We start from the raw sequence: 16,994 nt of genomic DNA, 5'->3' as shown, positions 1-16,994 counted from the left end.
GATGTGTACCCATAATGATCAGTCCTGAGCCTTAGGTATGTTAAACCCCCCCCCCCACTTATTCATGCAGTGAAGCTGCATTTGTTTATTTGGAAAATTTTAAGGGAACCAGATTTGGGAATTAGGTCAGCAGCTCTCTCACATAAAACCACTGAGTGACTGACTGGCCTGCGTCAGTCCTGGGATGCAGCATGTTTCATTTGGGGACTTTTTCATATTCATCCTTGGGTAACCCATTTCAGCTTTTAAAGGCACAATATGTAAGATATTTTCGCCACAAGAGGGCGCAGTTTCCAACAATAACAAAAGCGTAGGTTGATGACGCAGTGATGAGCTGAATGATGGGACTTGCTGTCAAGCTGATGGATCTAATAATGTTTATAGATGAGTGCAAACATTCATGTTTTTTAACATTACTGTGGTATAAAGCAGGTCGTGATTGCTAAAGAGACAGATATCACACGCGAGTCCCACGGATATAAAGGAATAAGGACATTTAATTCTACCGAACTACCCGCAAGTGCTGGATTACTCACACAGGTCAGTTTATTTGAAGAATTAAACTTGTGAGGTAACGCAGCGCTGCTTCACTTGGTCTAACGTTACACTATCACACTAAGTGGCATTTAAATGTGTGTTGAAAGTTATAATGTTATACTACGTGTTAGTTCATTTGCTAGTAAGCTAGATCAACATTAGAATAACATACTGACCATATTCTAACATTTCATCATGTTGAGCTAACGTTATACAACATTGATTTGTTTTATGTACGTTTGCTCACCTGTTTAATAAAGCTGTCAAGTCGTGACTCGTGAAGCTCTGTCAAGTCCAAGTTAGTCGCGAACGTGGAGCTCTCGGCATCTCAAAAACTTCACGCTGAAATTGATTCTCATTTTAGTTCTCCTTGTTTGTCCAAAAGTCTGCTTGCCATGATCTATGTTTGAAAGAAACAAGAACTGCGTGCCGCTAAACGTTACGCACTATGCAGTTGTCCACGTCTGTCGACATGGTTACGTCATGGCTATGGCAGTATGAACGGAAACCGAGGATAGCGCGGATGTTGCGTCATTGACAGGCGACCTTTTTTTCCGGGACGGCCACTTATTTAAAATTGGAATTTCTCTGAAATAAAAAATCTTTGGAGACTTTTGGGATATTGTAATTACACAACTGCAAGAACCATATCACACTGCGCAAGTGATTTTTGGATATTTTATTTCAAAATTCTTACATATTGTACCTTTAAATGCGATTATGCTTAGGTTCTTTCCATTTTTCTCAGCTGCAAGGGTGCATGGTTTTGAAAGTCCCCAGCATGATACGTTTGTGATTAATCAAGCTGTAATTTTGTTAAATTACAGTTTTGTACAAAAAAAGGTGAAGATATGATTCAATTGTGTGCATTTATGATACAAAAAATGCTAGCTGTGAAATGTGCCTTAGCAAGACAAATGAGTTTGCCATTTTATTCAGGATCCACTGTCATTTTCATTGACAAATCCTATTAATCACAGTACATAATTTGAGATTTAATAGAAATTATATTGTGGTGGAAAAGATTATATGTTTTAAGAGAGTTTATTTTAAGTTGAAGTTGAAAACCCCTCTGAAGCTACCATGTGCAAACATAATGCCAAACATGCTCCAACATGAATCGGACATGGGTAATTTACCAATCCCATCTTCTCTTTATCACCTCATGTTACCTCCTCCTATGCTGTCCTAAAAAGGCAAATACAGTAACTATGCCAACACTAGGTAGCATAGCTGAGAACACAGGACAGGAACCCAATAAGAGTCATAATGTCTTTGTAGGGCAATATGAATATATATTTTCTTTGGCATTAAGTTTGTAATGGCAGATGCAGAGCTAATTTGACTTCATTCTTAATAACTAGGACAAGTAAATACTGGATGGAAGCTCATAATGTCAGTGATTGCCAAGGGAATAGCTCGTTTCATTCAGTATGTGCAGAGGGTGTTCTTGGGTGCTGCATAGTACTATACATTAAAGTTGTACGACAGGTTTAGGAATGCAATCAAGATGATCAAATGAAACTGTAAAATGTTATACTAGGCCGTATATTATCTTGTTTGGGGTTTGGCACTTTATTAAACATCTCTCACCTTTGTTGCTGAAGGCAGATATACTCTGTTATATGCCGCCCCTAAGTTAAATAAACTCTATTCATTTATAGCATTAGTGTAAATCTAGCTAATCTTTATGAGACTATCATACTGTTTCTAAAGTGGAAGAATTCCCTATTCCTGTATGGTAAATGTCAAATGCTTAGCCTTTTTAAACCACAACATTTATTGATTAGGGCTGTCAAAATCACGCATGCATTTAATTTTTGAACACAGTTAATTTTTTTTAACGCTGTAAAGACATTTATTCAATTTGACATCAGCAAAAATGATTGACAGGCAGAGTGAGATTAATAAAAGACTCCTTTTTACATGGACTTTTATAATACACACACATAAATTTGCTCCAAATTTAGTTTGACAGTCTTAGTATTGCTGTGTATTATTTTCTTTGTGTGCGGCCTGAAGGAGGAGTCAAGATCAAACTTATCTGGATCTGAACCTTTGAACTTGCAAAGACACATATATCTCCGAATTCAAGAGGATAATTTCTCACAAAGCAGGTTAACGTTAACATTAAAGGTACACTATGTTGCTTTTGGTCCTCTAGAGGTTATAAAACAAAACTGCATGTATTTTGCTGAAGAACGTCTCAGGTTACGACTGTAACCTTTGTTCCCTGAGAACAGGGAACGAGACAATACGTCATCGACGCTATGGGGGAACGCCTCAGGCGTTACAGGTGTCTGAAATCACTATCAAATCACGTCAATCACATTGACCGGCGACAGCCCGTGAATCATTAACGTGAATGATTAACGTGCGACCTGGAAGTATATAAGGGCGCCTTGCAAACATGACAAATCACCTTATCGTCTGAAGGGACTGTACGGCAGGCAAGCCCCGAGGCATGGCTGGGAGACGTATTGTCTCGTTCCCTGTTCTCAGGGAACAAAGGTTACAGTCGTAACCTGAGACGTTCCCTTTCGAAGGGAACTCAACAATACGTCATCGACGCTATGGGGAACGATATACCCACGCCGCCATGCTAAGGGGAGTGCATGCCCTCAGGCAGTGACAACTGTCCGAACCAGAAAATTCAAATGAAATGCTAGATCCACTCACCCTCAGGTCACACTGGGCTGTCAGTGACATCATTCCCTACGGTCATAGCCCAAGGTATAAGCCTCACAGGAAAACCTCCATAAACATAGTTAAATGAAAGGCCTACCTGGGCCTGCTCAAAGGCCTAGGACCACAACTTCAATCAGAAGGGGTCCCTTCTAAGGAATGTGGCTGGGGAAACCGAAGGAACCCCAGCCAGTCACTATTCAGGGGAACGTACTCACCCCGAAGTGCCACCAGGACGGCCTGACCTGGCGTCAGAGCATAGACACTTAGTCTGGCCACTTCCTGTCTGTCCGAAGACAGAGCCTCTGGACACTTGCCTTAAGTAAGGCATCCAACCCGAGGGACTGCGAAGCTGGCAGTGAACCACTCGGCCCGGATCTCAGAGACGGGATATCCCGGAGAGTATGACTCAGCATAGGGCTTTCCAACCCTTGCTAGCGAGGGGAGTTGCTCTACTCGATCCACGGATCAACCCAGTGTCTGTGTTTCAAAACACTGAGGAGGCCTGTGAAGGCCTAAGGACTGATCTAACTGGGAGGCCTCACGAGAGGCCTACGACCGTCTGACCAGACTCAGGAGTCCGCGTGCTCACAGCGATCTTCAATGAGGGGAGCATATGGTCCCCCTGGTAGGCAAAACCAGGCTGTAGGCAGGAAAGAGGTTCCGAGAGGGAACCAGTAGCAGAGAATGAACACTTTAGTCGAGCCAGGGCGCAAGCTCGCCTTCAGCAGCTGCCTAATAAGGCCAGCTGAAATGATAGCAAGAGGCCACTAGCTTCCTAAACCCAGCACCGCTAGGGAACCACTCATAAGGAGGCCTGGTGAGGCCTACTACCTGAAAGCAACAGAATGTGGTCACCTACAGGGAGGCCTAGAGAGGCCTACTACCCGATAACAATAGTACGTGGGGAACTCACCCTCAGGGAGGCCTGGTGAGGCCTACTACCTGATAATCACAGCATGTGGGAACTCGTCTTCAGGGAGGCCTGGTGAGGCCTACTACCTGACAGCCATAATATCTGGGAGCTTTTTCTGCTACCCGATAGAAATTCAGGCTAGCTGTCCAGTTGTCTGTCCTTGGGCTTGTCTCCAGGGAGGCCTGGTGAGGCCTCTGATAGCAACTGGTAGCTGAGTTCGGGTGACAGTTCCAAGGCGGCCTGCTAAGGCCAACCAGCTGGGGACTCGCCTATCAGGGAGGCCTGGTTGGGCCTACTAGCTGATAGCAAGTCAATTCTGCTACAAAGGAACACTGTTGGGAACCATACCACACCAACGTAACTATTGGGCCCACCCACAGGCGGCCTAGTACGGCTAGCTACCTGTAGCGGCTATAAAGTATGTCCCACAATGTTGGGACTTACCTCCGAGGAGGCCTGTTTAAGGCCTACTACCCACCGGTGAGCCAACTGCCCGAACCACCAAGGCCAACCATTTCTCTCGAGAAGTGGCCTACAGCGCCCTATTGGGAGCTGCCCATACAAGGAGGCCTGCTGAGGCCTACTACCTGATGGCGCAGCCTTCGTTGGCAGATAAGCTGTTTACACAGCGCCTACAGCATCCTGGTGCCTAATCACATTGCCCATGGCAGTGTACTCAGCAAGAGAGCTTAGCACCCTAAAAAACAAGGGGAGTACAACATACGCCACTCTGCCTCAATGGAGGCCCCAGTTAGTCAGGGGCCTACCATCTATGCATGGGCGTCAGCTCAGGGCAATGCTCTGGCTACAGGGGAGCGTACTTCGACCAAAGAAGAAGAAGTGAAGGCTTACTTCATACTCGACCCGAGCCATAGTGGTGCGAGGTAGGATAATCAGAACTGGGAGTGAAGTACTCAGACCTACCATGAATCACAGGGGAATACTCACACCTCACCCTGAGGTTACCAGGGGGTGGGCCTGCCAGCGGCTCTAGGGGTGACAGAAATGTATCTGTGCCCAACCTAGGGGAGTGGGGCTTGAATGAAAGCCAACCACCTACAACCCAGCGCTCGAGCAGTAGCTCAGCGAGTTAAGTGAAGCCCATACTGGCGGCCTAAATCCGTAGGCCAGTTCTGCACGGCAGGGTCGGGCAGGAAACTCAGTCTTCTTCGTGAAGCGAAAGACGGCCTAACCCTGCTCAAAAGGACTTATATACCACGGAGGCCTAACTGAGGCCTACCATGTCCTTATAAACCATCCTCTGCACCACGCTGCATTACTCTAGTCACCCCAGAATGCAGAGAAGGGGGCGGGCCTTGGCCTAACGACTCCCATGGGAGGAGGCTGATTATACAGGGATGCCAAAAACCTACATTCACAAAGTGAAGGGTCAGAGGAAGAAATGCTAATTTTAGCATTTAACGCCTCTAATATCCCTGGCACAGCCTAGGCCAGCTACAAAGGCGGCCCTGGTGAGGGCCAACCTGTAAGCATAGATCTTTCTGAGGGCTCAGAGGAGCCACAGCCTACTAAAGAATATAGTCTGTATTATTCCATACAAAAGGGCTGCAGAACGCTCAACCTAATGAAAACTCAACAGAGCTCAAGGGGCGAAATACTCAGAAAAGTCAAAACGGTCCCATGGGCCGGACATAAGATCTATCTGAAGCTCTAGCGTCAGTCAACACTCTAAGTAAAACATTCTATCAGAGAGAGACCAACTACTCTACCCTGAGGTGGCTAATAGCCCGAAGGCTAACATAGTTATCATTCTGGCCACCTAACGGGGAACTTCAGGGCCCTGATAATCCAAAAAAGTTCTCTTACCTTATTACCTTGACATGGCCCCATAACTCTATACAGGGAACGAGGTCTGTAAAGAGAAACATATTATTTTTTAATCACAAAAAATACTCTTTGAAAGACCAGCAGCTCACCTGCGGTGTGCAAAGTGAAGACTCACCAGACAGTTCTTCATGAACATGGGGTCTACCACCTTTACATACCTGAAAGAGGCACTCTCACTAACCAAGCCGAGGCGGGCCATCAGAACATTGTTCTAACCATGAGCCCAGCCTCAGGCCTGATGTAAGAAGCGCCTGGGGAGTCGGGGAAGAGAGGAAAGGGCAAAGATATAATCACGCCCTCAGGGAAGATGATCCAAGACCAACGCAACGTGCGTTTGTGCCGGATCACCTCCCTCAGATCCCTCTTCTTGCGGGAGTCGCGCCTCCTCTGCGACCTACTACTCCACGGAGGAGGCGCACGAGAGGTGACACTGGCTCTCTGGCCTCATCTAAGGTCCTCGGACCATGGTAGGCCAGGCCCTCCCATCTGTCTGGGCATGGACACGGATCTCAGCGGTATGTATGTCCTGGATACAGCTGAGCGCGCCTTCGCCTCTCCGAACTTTCCAACCACCGCCAACACAGAGGTGCCGAAAAGCTCAGAGGGCGAAACCAGCGAATCGAGGAGAAAGCCTTTCTCTTTCTTCCCGAAATCGCCAGGTTCAACCACAAATGTCTCTCCGTGGCCAGTATCATTGCCATCCCGGAGAGCTATATATATACATACATTTTTTCATTTGCGGCGCAGCTCAGTAACCGCCTCAGGGGCCCCACCCCCTGGTCGAGATCCCCCAGCAGATCGGCCTAGTGTACCTGCAACACCGCCATGATGTGCAGGCTAGCACCGGCCTGACCCGCTGACGTGTATTCTCTGCCATTCAACTGGCAGGGTTTTGAGCTCTCAGTGTCGATTGTTTTCCCATCGACGCATACCCACGCTCTCCTATCCTCTCAACATCAGCGAGACTAGCCCGCTGATGTTGGTGGATACAGGCAGAGTATGGGTTCTTCCATGTCCTCTCGATCTCAGTATGAGATCGGGAAGAAATGAAAGGCTCACCTGAGCTGGTGGTTCTATGACCGGGGAAAAACCGCTCTCATCGCGAGCGATTTCTCCCCCAACGAGCAGCCACGGCAGCTGCAGCCTGCCCGCGGCGCGTTCTATAATACCAACCAGCTCAGCATACACGGGGCAGGGTGGCTGAGAAGATACAGGAAAATATTTTATTATTACCACCCTCATCAGCCATCTCCTGTTTGTCCGGGAGAGCGCTTGCTGCCGGACTAAGTTTTCCCTTTTTTTTTTTTTTTTTTTAAACTTTATCCAATTGCAGCTTCTCGTCAGCCGCCGCATCGTCTGAGAGGATTACACCCCTCTCAAGGCGATCGGCGAGCTTCATCTGTGACATCCAGACGCTGAACCCTCTTCTCTCGAGAAGAGGGACAGGCGCGATCACCATTTGTACAGGCAGTTCCCTCGAGAACTGCCTGTGCGCGTCTTCCTTCCCAGATGAAAAATGCACAGTTCACGTGTGTCACCCGGCTTCAAATATCTTGAGCACGGGTCTGCACACTTCTGAAAGCATTTCATAATTACCTGATTTTCAAAGCAGTTACAGACAAAACAGTCCCTGAAGACGAAAATATGATTTGTCATGTTTGCAAGGCGCCCTTATATACTTCCAGGTCGCACGTTAATCATTCACGTTAATGATTCACGGGCTGTCGCCGGTCAATGTGATTGACGTGATTTGATAGTGATTTCAGACACCTGTCACGCCTGAGGCGTTCCCCCATAGCGTCGATGACGTATTGTTGAGTTCCCTTCGAAAGGGAACATTGTTTTGGTTGTGCTTCGGCTCTGTGTGACTATGCGGATAAATATGGTTCTTTTTCTAACTAAAAAAAGAGACAGAGATTATCCTACTGCTCATAAAACATTCACTCCTAGGCTTAAGAGATATAACCAGTTTAGATGGAAAGGATCTCAAGCTGAATAGCTAAAGACATTACTGTAACTTTACCCATTAATAGACACGATACTTCCTTGAAAATAAATTCCATCACAGCGTTACAACAACCATAATTAAATGGCCCTTCACAATAAATAATACTTTACAGTGAACTCTCTTTTGAGAGCTACATATGGCAATTTATCTTTTCAATAAAAAAAATACTCACTTGTTGAGTAATAAAAACGCCAAATGTAAAATAATACTGCACTTTATGAATAAAATATACATTACAAATATAGTTACAAAAGTTATTTAGCTTTGTCTTTTGTTGTTTGATTAACGTTATTATAGCAAGTGGTGTTTTGTGTGTATTTGTCCGTTCAAACATGCGGAAGAGAACTCTGTTCAGTATCATGTGCACTATTCAGTATGAGAGGCAGCTTTCTCACGTCGATTTGGATGTGTGCGCAGCACAGAAAACAGCGCATGGTTTAAAATTGTTCTTACACGTGAATGGTTTAAAATCACATTAAATCACTTTTTCTGTGATCGCGCTTTGGATGTGTGTGCAGCACAGAAAACAATGCACGGGTCTAGGGCTTGAATGGTTTTAAAGTCATATTAAAATGCACACAAAAGAATCGATAAGAGGAATCGAAATTTTAATTGTATAACAAGTATCCGATTCCTGACCTTAAGTATTCGATTGCAGAATTAGAATCGTAATTCGATTCCCAACCATAATTATAATCTCAATTTATATTTAGTAGGTGACTGGGACTGTCATCCTCTGGATCCCACTGTGTGGCATGTAAGTATTTCAATTTGATTTTAATCATATTGCAAACATGTATCAGTGGTAATGGGCGTAATAGCAGACACATAAGTTGTTTGATTACAACTTACAACTTGAGTTTTTCTGTAGCTGAACTCTCTGAAATGTGTGTCAGTACATGTATTTTCAGCATTAATGGGACTGAAAAAGCATTGTTCTGTTCCTCATAGCATCCAGTGAGCTGGCAGCCATCCAAAGAGGGAGATCATTTGATTGGCCGCATCACTCTAAGTAAGCGCTCCACCATGCCACGAGAAGCCGGTTCCCTACTGGGTCTGAAGGTGAGCTTGTCAATGACTGTTTACACCAGCTAATAGCATTGTCTCTGTATTGCACTGGAAGGGTTGTGCTACACTAAAGGTGTGGTCACTTTTACCGTTGCTCATTGAAATTTTTCAGGTGAAAGAAAGTGGCGCCGGATGTGACAGATTATGATGAATAATACAAGAATACTGATATCGAAATAAATGAAAAGATTTTAGTTCTATTGTTGATGTGGTTACAATATGATGTTCTTTTAAATTTAAAACGAATTTAAAAATTTCAGATGCAATATAATTTTCAGCTTTGCTAATTTTTACATACATATGTATTTATGTATGTTGCATTCAAATCAGAACCTTACAGGATCCCTGCATTTTTTACTTCCCCAACACTTTCCCAAATCTTTCCATTAAGACCTTCAAGCTTTTCCTCCATTTGTACTTTTTTTTTTAAAAACGATCTGTGGTTTTTAAGTTGTCAAACTCAGGGTTTGAAAGATTTATTTATTTTAACAATTTATAGTGGTCTTAAAATATAGACGGAGATTATATGGAATTTATAGAACATGGAAACATTTGCATTTAATCTGTACAATCTTATTCATAACATAAGTATGCTTTTTTACTGTTCTTGTTCTGGTGTTTTTAAGGTAAACAGTCTGTATACTCCTGATATTTTTTATTTTCTTATTTTACGTTTACTTACATACTTCTAAAATGACACAATGACAAAAGGTGACACAATGGATGATACTTGTCTGTATTTGCAGTACACAAGCCACGGTTAAACTGCAGTGTGAAAGCATAATGGGCGCGTGCTGCTTCCACTCTGTATATGCACAGCTTCTGCACTTCTTCTGCCCAGCTTATGTGTCCAATGTGAAACAGCCATTACAGTGTATTCAAGTAAAGCAGTTTATCAGTTTGTGTGTTCTCTAGGAGTCAAACCTATAACATTAGTGTGGCTAGTGCCATACTTTACAGAAGAAATTTGTAAAGAAGCTTAAGAACAGTAGTTAGGTTGTTTTTGCAGATTGTGAGAAAACATGGTTGACTCTGTCATCTGTCCTGTCCAGGTGGTTGGTGGGAAAATGACGGAGTCAGGGAGACTGGGGGCCTTTATCACCAAAGTAAAAAAAGGAAGTTTGGCTGACATTGTAGGCCATTTACGAGCAGGTATAATGATTATTTAAATTTGGCTAACTATGTAAGAAAATTGCAGTATTTTAAAATATTTCGACCATAGCTTTATTTTTGCTAGATCTCTGTTGATATTTTTGGTTGCATGTCTACATTTTTCACAGCTCATTATTCAGTCAGTCTGTCTATGCAGAACACCGCTAAGTGCTAAATAGTTTTTTTTATTTTTTCAGGTGATGAGGTGTTGCAGTGGAATGGAAAGGCTTTGCCTGGAGCAACTAAAAAGGAAGTGTACAATATTATTCTAGAGTCCCAGTCAGCACCACAAGTGGAAATAGTTGTGTCCAGACCAATTGGGTAAGCTAAACAAAGCACAAAAATCAACCATGGTTGGAAATGATATAAAAGAAAACAAACCTCTGGATATATGAGTGACTCCAATGATTTTTCTTCCTGTTGCATTTTAAAGATGTATTCAACGTATTCTGTCCAAAAACTTCTTGAAAAAGGTCTATAGAGCATATCAGTAAGTAAAGTATCTGAGAGTGTTATTCCTCCCAGTGTCCCCATTGTCACCCTACATGCTCCAGACCCTCCTCTCATAGTTAAAACTGTTCAGTCATTGCATCAGCGGTCCTTCTGGTTCCCTATTCTTTCCTGTGACTGGACAGTGTTTCCATGATGTCTCAAAAGGGGAAATGCAGTCAAGTGACAGTCAGTGTTTATGTGTGTGGAAAAACTGACAGAGAGAGAAGCTAATGATCTATCATCTGACATTTTTTTTCTTCCTGTGTTTCAATTTTCCTACAGAGATACACCGAGACTTCCGGGGACATCACATCCTCCTCTAGAATCAAGTAGGTTTTGTGAAAAATCTGTCATCATTTACTCACATTTATGCCATTTGAAACCCATCTTACATGGAACACGTGACTTTTTTCCATGTGGTGAAAGTGGACTGGAATTACGGACAGTCATCTTTTTTTTTTTACGTGAGGGCAGTGTTAATCACGTTAACGTCTCGGTTACATATGGTAACCCTCGTTCCCTGAGGGAGGGAATGGAGACGTATGTCGTGACTGACTGATAGGAATCTCGCTAGAGAGGCCAATCTACTTTGAGTGAAACTAAACAAGCCAATACACATTGGCGTGCAATCATTTGCATCAGCTGTACAGCCTCGCAGTGCGGGTATTTAACGAGCAGCTGGTGTGAATGCACCCGGCGGGCAGCAGCAGATGTACGTCTCCGTTCCCTCCCTCAGGGAACGAGGGTTACCATATGTAACCGAGACGTTCCCTTATTGGTCGGTCACTCTCGACGTACGTCGTGACCGACTGATAGGAATCCCTACCAAAGTGCCACAGCTGCTGCACCCCATCCAAACCTCTACACCTTCTTGTCTGAAAGGTTGATAGGAGAGGGCTTACACAACCTTCATCCTGAAGTGCTCGAAGCATCAGGGAAAGGTCCCAAGAGGGTATGGAGGGGGAGGATTTAATCATCTCACCCCCACAAAGGAACCTGACGACCAGGTCGTGCTTTCCAACTGTTTTGTCATCTATGTGGTCGTGATAAGCTGAAATAGTGGCAGCATGTACTTTGAGGGTGAAGGGAGACAGCCTTCGCTCCAACCCTTGCTGCAAGAAGGAAAGCACAGACCCTATCGAGTATCTTAGGGGGTCCTCTCGGCGAGAAGATCACCACTCGACGAACAGGTTCCACTTCAGGGCGTACACACGTCTCGTGGACGGCGCCCGTGCTGAAGTGATGGTGTTAAGTACTTCTGGGGGTAAGTCACCTAGAACCTCCACGTCCCGTCAAGGGACCAGACATGGAGTTTCCGGAGGTCTGGACTCGGGTGCCATAGGATGCCCCATCTCTGAGTCAGAAGATCCGTCCTCAGAGGAATGGGCCAGGGAGGGACTGTCACGAGGAGCATGAATTCTGGGAACCAAGTCCGGGTGGGCCAATAGGGAGCCACCAGAAGTACCTGCTCCTCGTCCTCCCTGACTTTGCACAAGGTCTGTGCAAGTAGGCTCTTTGGGGGAAACGCATATTTGCAGAGGGAGGTCTCTGAGGAGGCAAACAGGTCTACCTGAGCCTCCCCGAACTCTCTCCAGATCAGCTGAACCGCCTGGGGGTGGAGTCGTCATTCTCCCGGGAGCACAGCTTGTGATGGCTCGTCGGCCACACGGTTGAGCACACTGGGGACATACATGGCTCGAAGCGACCTCAGATGCTTCTGACTCCAGAGGAGGAGATGGCGGGTGAGTTGCGACATGTGGTCGCAGTGTTGTCTGTATGGACCAGCACGTCCCTGCCCTGGAGCGGCCATTTCAAGCGGCTCAGAGCGAGACGTACTGCTAGCAACTCGAGGCAGTTGATGTGCCAATGCAGTTGGGGGTTGTCCACACCCCTGACACTGCATGACCGTTGTACATGGCACCCCAGCGCCCTCATTGGTGCTTACGTCACGAGCAGTCCCTCGATAGGTTGCAGCAGTTGCTGCAGAGCAGCCAATAGGCGCGCAAGCTTCCTCGCCTAGGTCTTCTAGAGAGAACCGAGGTTACGTTAGTAACCGAGACATTTCACAGTCAGTATTGATTGTAGAAGCATTGAAGTGCTTGGCTCAGAAGCAAAAAGCTGAAGTGCAATCACACCAGCTGCTCGTTAAATATCCGGACTGTGAGGCTGCAGAGCTGATGCAAATGATTGCACGCCAATGTGTATTGGCTTGTTTAGTTTCACTCGAAGTAGATTGGCCTCTCTAGCGAGATTCTTATCAGTCGAGAGTGACCGACCGATCAGGGAATCACAAATTACTTGTGAAAATAGTCATTAACAACAATTTTTTTGGTCATCACATTAAAAAAAATGTTTGTTAATATACTAACAATGAATAATAAACCGTAAAGAATTTACAATATTTTCATTCAAATAGTGTACTCCTTGTTATGTTTATTATTTCAGAATTTACAATTACATGTTCATTCATGTTTAAATCAATAATCTATCATTTTTGGGGGATATTTTATTTAATTTTACACTTTTGTAAGCTAAAATGTTATTTTTATAGAATAAAATTATATATAATTTTAGTAAGAGTAAAACTGACTTTTAATAATTAAAAAAAAAAAATGAATCTGAATGACATGACAAAAACTATGACTAAGAAATCTATCAAAATGAACTCCATTAGGGTGTGTAAATGATAAGAAAATTGACATATTTGCATGAATTATCACTTTCCTAATTTTGTCCTTGTTATTAAGACATTTCTCCAATAATCTTTACAGCTGCACATTTAACATGTCAGCTATTTAAACTTACAGCTGGTTCGAGTTCTATAGATGAATCACAAAAGACGGACCATCCATCCATCTCTGTAATGTCACCGACTAGTCCCGGGATGTTGAGAGACCTCCCTCTGGTACTGCCAGGCCAGCTGTCGGTAAGTGTAAAACCACTTTGTAGAGAAAATATTTAGCCCTGTTTTCTCAACTGAAAAGGAAGGTAGTTTGGTGATGACATTATCTGCTAGCTCATATTTAAATAATGTATAGCCAACATTTTGTGAACTTTGATAAAGTGTTGTTTCTTTTTACCAAGGTGAAATTATGGTATGATAAAGTGGGCCATCAGCTTATTGTGAATGTCCTACAAGCACGAGAACTGCCCCCTCGACCTGACGGACGACCCAGAAATCCCTACGTCAAAATGTATTTTCTTCCTGATAGAAGGTAATTTTTTTTAAATATATTCAAATTTACAGATTTTTTTCAAGGTTTTTTTTTTCAGGTCAGTACCATTTGTTTGTTTCTTTGTTCCTTTTGAAAGAAATTATACTTTTATTCAGCAAGAACGCTTAAAAGTTTTACAAAAAATTATATTTCAATAAGTGCTGTTCTTTTTAACTGTCTATTCATCAAAGAATCCACAAAAGTATTAAGCAACACATCTATTTTCAACAATGACAATTAGAAACGTTTCTTAAGTACCACATCAGCATATTACAATGATTTCTGAAGGATCACGTGATTCTGAAGACTGGAGCAATGGCTGTTGAAAATTCTACTTTGCTGAATCACATGAAAATACGCATTATTTTAAATTGTAATTAAATTTCACGTTACAGTTCACCCTATTTTTGATCAAATGAAGATTTTATCAAAGATAAAGGTCATTATGAGCATAAGAGACTTCTTTCAAAATCACCAAAGAAATCTTACCAACCGTAAATTTTGAACGGTATTGTAGAGACTGTAGGTGGTCTCAGAAATATTTTATTATTTTAAATGTTTTAACTATTTGGAATGGTTTTGTTTTTTCTTTTCTTTCTTTCATGATATATTTATCAATGCACTAGCTTTGTACTGTAAGACCTCACTTGCATTTTTCATTTTGGGTAATGCTGAGTTTATGAAATTCATTCCATGTTAAAAGATTGAATAATAAGCAGGTGGAAATGGAATCTGCTATTTCTGTGCTGATTTTTGGGAGAAATTTGCAAAGTCTTGCAGTCTACACACTCTTTTAAACACACTACATTCCTCTAGTGACAAGAGTAAGAGAAGGACGAAAACGGTGAAGAAGAGTGCAGAGCCAAAATGGAACCAGACGTTCCTGTATTCTCACATCCACCGGAGAGACTTCAGAGAGCGCATGTTGGAGATCACTGTTTGGGACCAGCCCAGAGTCCAGGAAGAAGAGAGTGAATTCATGGGAGAGGTGTGTGTGTGCTTCAATTACTTTTTCAGTAAGATATCTATGTATCTATAACTAGGTTCGGAACAACATATAATATATTTGTATAGATTCATTTCAGAAGTGAATTCAATGAAAAGTGCATTTGTGAAGTAATGTGTTCAATTCCCTTGACTCCACAGGACCCTTCAGGTCCTTTTGGCCTCCAAATAGTTATTCTAACATGGTTCAAATTCCTCTTTCTGGCTTTCTCTTTGCCCAGATTTTGATTGAGCTGGAAACAGCTCTATTGGATGACCAGCCACACTGGTACAAATTGCAATCCCATGATGTGTCATCCCTCCCATTGCCTCAGCCATCCCCCTGCCTCCCCCGCAGACATGTTCATGGAGATAGTCCTAGTAAAAAACTGCAAAGTAAGTATCAGCTAGTGTATGTGTGCTAGTGATGTGTGTGTCACTGTATTTTTAATTTATTTACATAATTTGCATAGTGCTGGGCAACGATTAATCGCGATTATTTAATATATGTGATATATATATATAATATATGTGTGTGTACTGTGTATAATTATTTTGTATATATAAATACACACATATGCATGTATATATTTAAGAAATATTTGCATGTATATACTGTATATATATTTATACATAATTTATATTATATACAGTATAAATATAAATCTTTTTCTTAAATATATACATGCATGTATGTGTATTTATATAGACAAAATAATTATACACAGTACACACACATATATTATGTAAACACAAACTTTTATTTTGGATGTAATTAATCGTTACCCAGCACTACATTTTATATTACCACCAAAAATATATTTATTGACCATACAATGTCTTACAATTTGGGTCTAGAAGACTTGATTACATGTCTAGATAAAGTATGTTCCCTTTCGAAGTTGAACTCTGATGCTGCGTCATGGCGTTGACGCTATGGGAATGCTCCTGCGTGAGCCAGTGTCTGAAGCAGATGCCAAAAATGCGCATGGTCAGCTTATTTGTCTTCAGAAGCTGCATGTTTGTTGAGCTGGGTCTGTTCCTGTATTGTGTGTGTATTTAAAGTCTTTAGGCAGGAGTTAGAAAACGTCTCGGGTTACTACTGTAACCCTTGTTCCCTGAGAAAGGGAATGAGAACTGCGTCGATATGACACTTTGGGGAACCACCTCTTAGCGTAATGCGTCTGAAGTATGAATGAAACTAGTCCAATCCTATTGGTCTTGCGTGATAACGTAGAGTGTAACAGCACAGCCGGAAGCTACAAAGGGAAGCCGTCACACAACAGCGTTAGCTTCGCGATAAAGCAAGTAGCTCCCAGGCAGGAGGAAGAGTGGTGGAGGGACGCAGTTCTCGTTCCCTTTCTCAGGGAGCAAGGGTTACAGTTGTAACTCGGGATGTTCTATTTCGAGGGAACTCAAACTGCTTCGATATGACACTTTGGGGAACGAGTACCCACTATGCCACAATGACACCTGCCTATCCCAGTGTGAAGCTGTCTCAGGCACAACTAGGACAAGAGCACTCGTGCACCAGGTGTCGATGGGAGGTCCAGACTATAAAATCTTGTGAATGTGTGCGTAGTGGCCCAGCTAGCCGCATCACATATCCAATGAATTGGTACCCCTGAAAGAAGGGCTCGAGAGACACACCAGCAACTGGTCCGCCTTTCTCCACTGAGAAGACCTCTGAACATATATGTCAAGTGCTCTAACAGGGCAGAGCAGATGAAGACTACCCTCCTCCGCTGTCACATGAGGTGGGGAATGAAATGCCTGTAGAACCATCGACCTCACCTTCGGGACGTAGCCCGGTCTAGGGTGCAAGATGGCCTTAACTCTCCCAGGAGCAAACTCCAGGCACTGAGGAGATATGGAGCGCGCCTGGAGATCTCCTACTCTTTTAAGAGAAGTAAAGGAAAGGAGAAAGACCACCTTAAGCGACAGGTTCTTAGCCTCAGCCAACTCCAGTGGTTCGAAGGGGGCCTCAACCAACCCTTCGAGAACCACTGCCAGGTCCCATGTGGGAACTCTGGTCCGAGTTGCAGGTCTCATCCTCCAAGCCCCACGGAGAAAACGTATGACCAGCTGA

The 16,994-nt window shown here is 43.4% G+C and overlaps 1 protein-coding gene across 19 annotated transcripts in view; it reads left to right on the top strand.

Moving 5' to 3' along the window:
• Positions 1–16,994, top strand: part of rims1b (regulating synaptic membrane exocytosis 1b) — a 137,092-nt gene that overhangs the window by 71,062 nt on the left and 49,036 nt on the right. For 18 of the 19 annotated variants that reach the window (XM_056254351.1, XM_056254355.1, XM_056254350.1 and 15 more), the window contains 10 exons: positions 8,708–8,751; positions 8,946–9,056; positions 10,115–10,214; positions 10,412–10,535; positions 10,648–10,704; positions 10,989–11,035; positions 13,514–13,632; positions 13,791–13,921; positions 14,738–14,909; positions 15,148–15,301. In XM_056254351.1, the coding sequence (XP_056110326.1) occupies positions 8,708–8,751; positions 8,946–9,056; positions 10,115–10,214; positions 10,412–10,535; positions 10,648–10,704; positions 10,989–11,035; positions 13,514–13,632; positions 13,791–13,921; positions 14,738–14,909; positions 15,148–15,301 (1,059 nt within the window). The remainder of the gene's footprint in view (positions 1–8,707; positions 8,752–8,945; positions 9,057–10,114; positions 10,215–10,411; positions 10,536–10,647; positions 10,705–10,988; positions 11,036–13,513; positions 13,633–13,790; positions 13,922–14,737; positions 14,910–15,147; positions 15,302–16,994) is intronic. The other variant, XM_056254353.1, reaches the window with a different exon arrangement.

The sequence above is a fragment of the Rhinichthys klamathensis genome, unplaced genomic scaffold (assembly GCF_029890125.1).
Source record: "Rhinichthys klamathensis goyatoka isolate OS25496 unplaced genomic scaffold, OSU_Roscu_1.1 h1tg000111l_1, whole genome shotgun sequence".
Taxonomy (NCBI): domain Eukaryota; kingdom Metazoa; phylum Chordata; class Actinopteri; order Cypriniformes; family Leuciscidae; genus Rhinichthys; species Rhinichthys klamathensis.
Note: the sequence above shows the minus strand (reverse complement) of the source record. Positions and strands in the feature narration are given on the sequence as shown.